The sequence below is a fragment of the Malurus melanocephalus genome, unplaced genomic scaffold, assembly GCF_030028575.1.
Source record: "Malurus melanocephalus ecotype Western Australia unplaced genomic scaffold, MMel_1.1 scaffold_1203, whole genome shotgun sequence".
NCBI lineage: Eukaryota > Metazoa > Chordata > Aves > Passeriformes > Maluridae > Malurus > Malurus melanocephalus.
Window position 1 is genome coordinate 13451 of NW_026624435.1, and position 1680 is coordinate 15130.

The following is a 1680-nucleotide window of genomic DNA, read 5'->3' on the forward strand; positions in this document are numbered from 1 at the left end:
CACACTGGGGATGGACTGGAATCTCCCAGTGCCTCCCAGTACATCCCAGTACATCCCAGTATGGGAACAGAACAGCTGGGGATGAACTGGGATGTCCCAGTACATCCCAGTATATCCCAGTATCTCCCAGCAGGCTCCTGCCTCCCCTCCTGCCAGGAGCTGCCCTTGGCACTGGGGGATCCAGGGGAGCTGGAGAGGGAGGGACCCTGGACAGGGACAGGAACTGGAACACGGGAGGGACTGGGATGGGAATGGGAATGGGTGGGGAGTGGGAGGGGAATGGGATGGGAATGGGATTGGGAAGGGACTGGGAAGGGACTGGGATGGGATTGGGATGGGATTGGGTGGGAAGCGGGAGGGGAATGGGACGGGAATGGGATGGGAATGGGACGGGAATGGGACGGGAATGGGACGGGAATGGGACGGGAATGGAATGGGATTGGGATGGAATTGGGAAGGAATTGGGATGGAATTGGGAAGGAATTGGGATAGAACTGCAATGGAATCGGGATGGAATTGAGATGGGATTAGGAAGGAATTAGGAATGGATTCCTCCCGGGAACATGACAAGGACTACAATTCCAGATCAGCTGTGGCTGCCCCTCCCCGGGCAGTGCCCAGGCTGGACTGGACCATGGGGAAGGCAGGTGGGCAGCACCCAGGCCACACTGGACTCAGACCACCCTGGCACCACTCCCCTATCCCAAAGCACCTTTAGGACCCCTCCCTCCCATCCCCCACCCGCCAGGATGGCTTTGTGGCCCCTGAACCCCCTCCCTCCTGCACCCACCTGCCAGGATGGCTTTGTGGCCCTTGAACTCCTGGCCAGCCACGCACAGGCAGCAGTCGGTGAAACGCGAGTTCTCCCAGAGCCCGCCCAGCTCGTCGGCCAAACGGCACTCGGGAACTTTGACCATGTTCATGGTGTTCTGACCCGAAATGTTCACAGAGTCCTGCACCACGCTCACCTGGGGACAGGGGACAGTTCAGAGACACTGCCTGGACTGGGGGAGACTGAAAAAACTGGATTGGAAATGGTTCGGTTCTTATAGGAGGGGAAATCCTAGAAAAACCAATGTGGAAATGGTCCTGTATGAGGGGAGATCCTAAAAAACCTGGATTGGGAATGGTTCTGTTCCTATAGGAGGGGAAATCCTAAAAAAACAGGGTGGAAATGGTCCTGTTCCTATAGGAGGGGAAATCTTAAAAAAAACAGCGGGGAAATGGTCCTGTTCCTATAGAACGGGAAATCCTAAAAAACCTGGATTGGAAATGGTTCTGTTCCTATAGAATGGGAAATTATAAAAAAACCTGGATTGGAAATGGTTCTGTTCTTATAGGAGGGGAAATCCTAAAAAACCTGGATTGGAAATGGTTCTGTTCCTATAGAAGGGGAAATACTACAAAAATCCCAACTGGAAATGGTCCTGTACGAGGGGAGATCCTAAAAAAACAGGGTGGAAATGGTCCTGTTCTTGTAAGAGGAGAAATCCTAAAAAACCYGGATTGGAAATGGTTCTGTTCCTATAGAACRGGAAATCCTAAAAATCTACAGAAGGGGAAATCCCAAAAACCCRGCCTGGAAATGCTCCTGTCCCAGTAGGAAGGGAAATCCCAAAGAACACAGACTGGAGAAGCTTCTCTCCCTGTAGAAGGATTTCATTCCCAGGGCAGGGCAAA

General features: G+C 52.8%; 1 protein-coding gene across 1 annotated transcript in view; it reads right to left on the minus strand.

Annotated features, from left to right (window-relative positions):
- Positions 1 to 1680, minus strand: part of LOC130586554 (speckle-type POZ protein-like) — a gene marked incomplete at its 3' end in the record, with an annotated part of 20903 nt that overhangs the window by 5892 nt on the left and 13331 nt on the right. The window contains exon 3 of the mRNA XM_057387393.1: positions 771 to 968. Coding sequence (XP_057243376.1) covers positions 771 to 968 — 198 coding nt within the window. The remainder of the gene's footprint in view (positions 1 to 770; positions 969 to 1680) is intronic.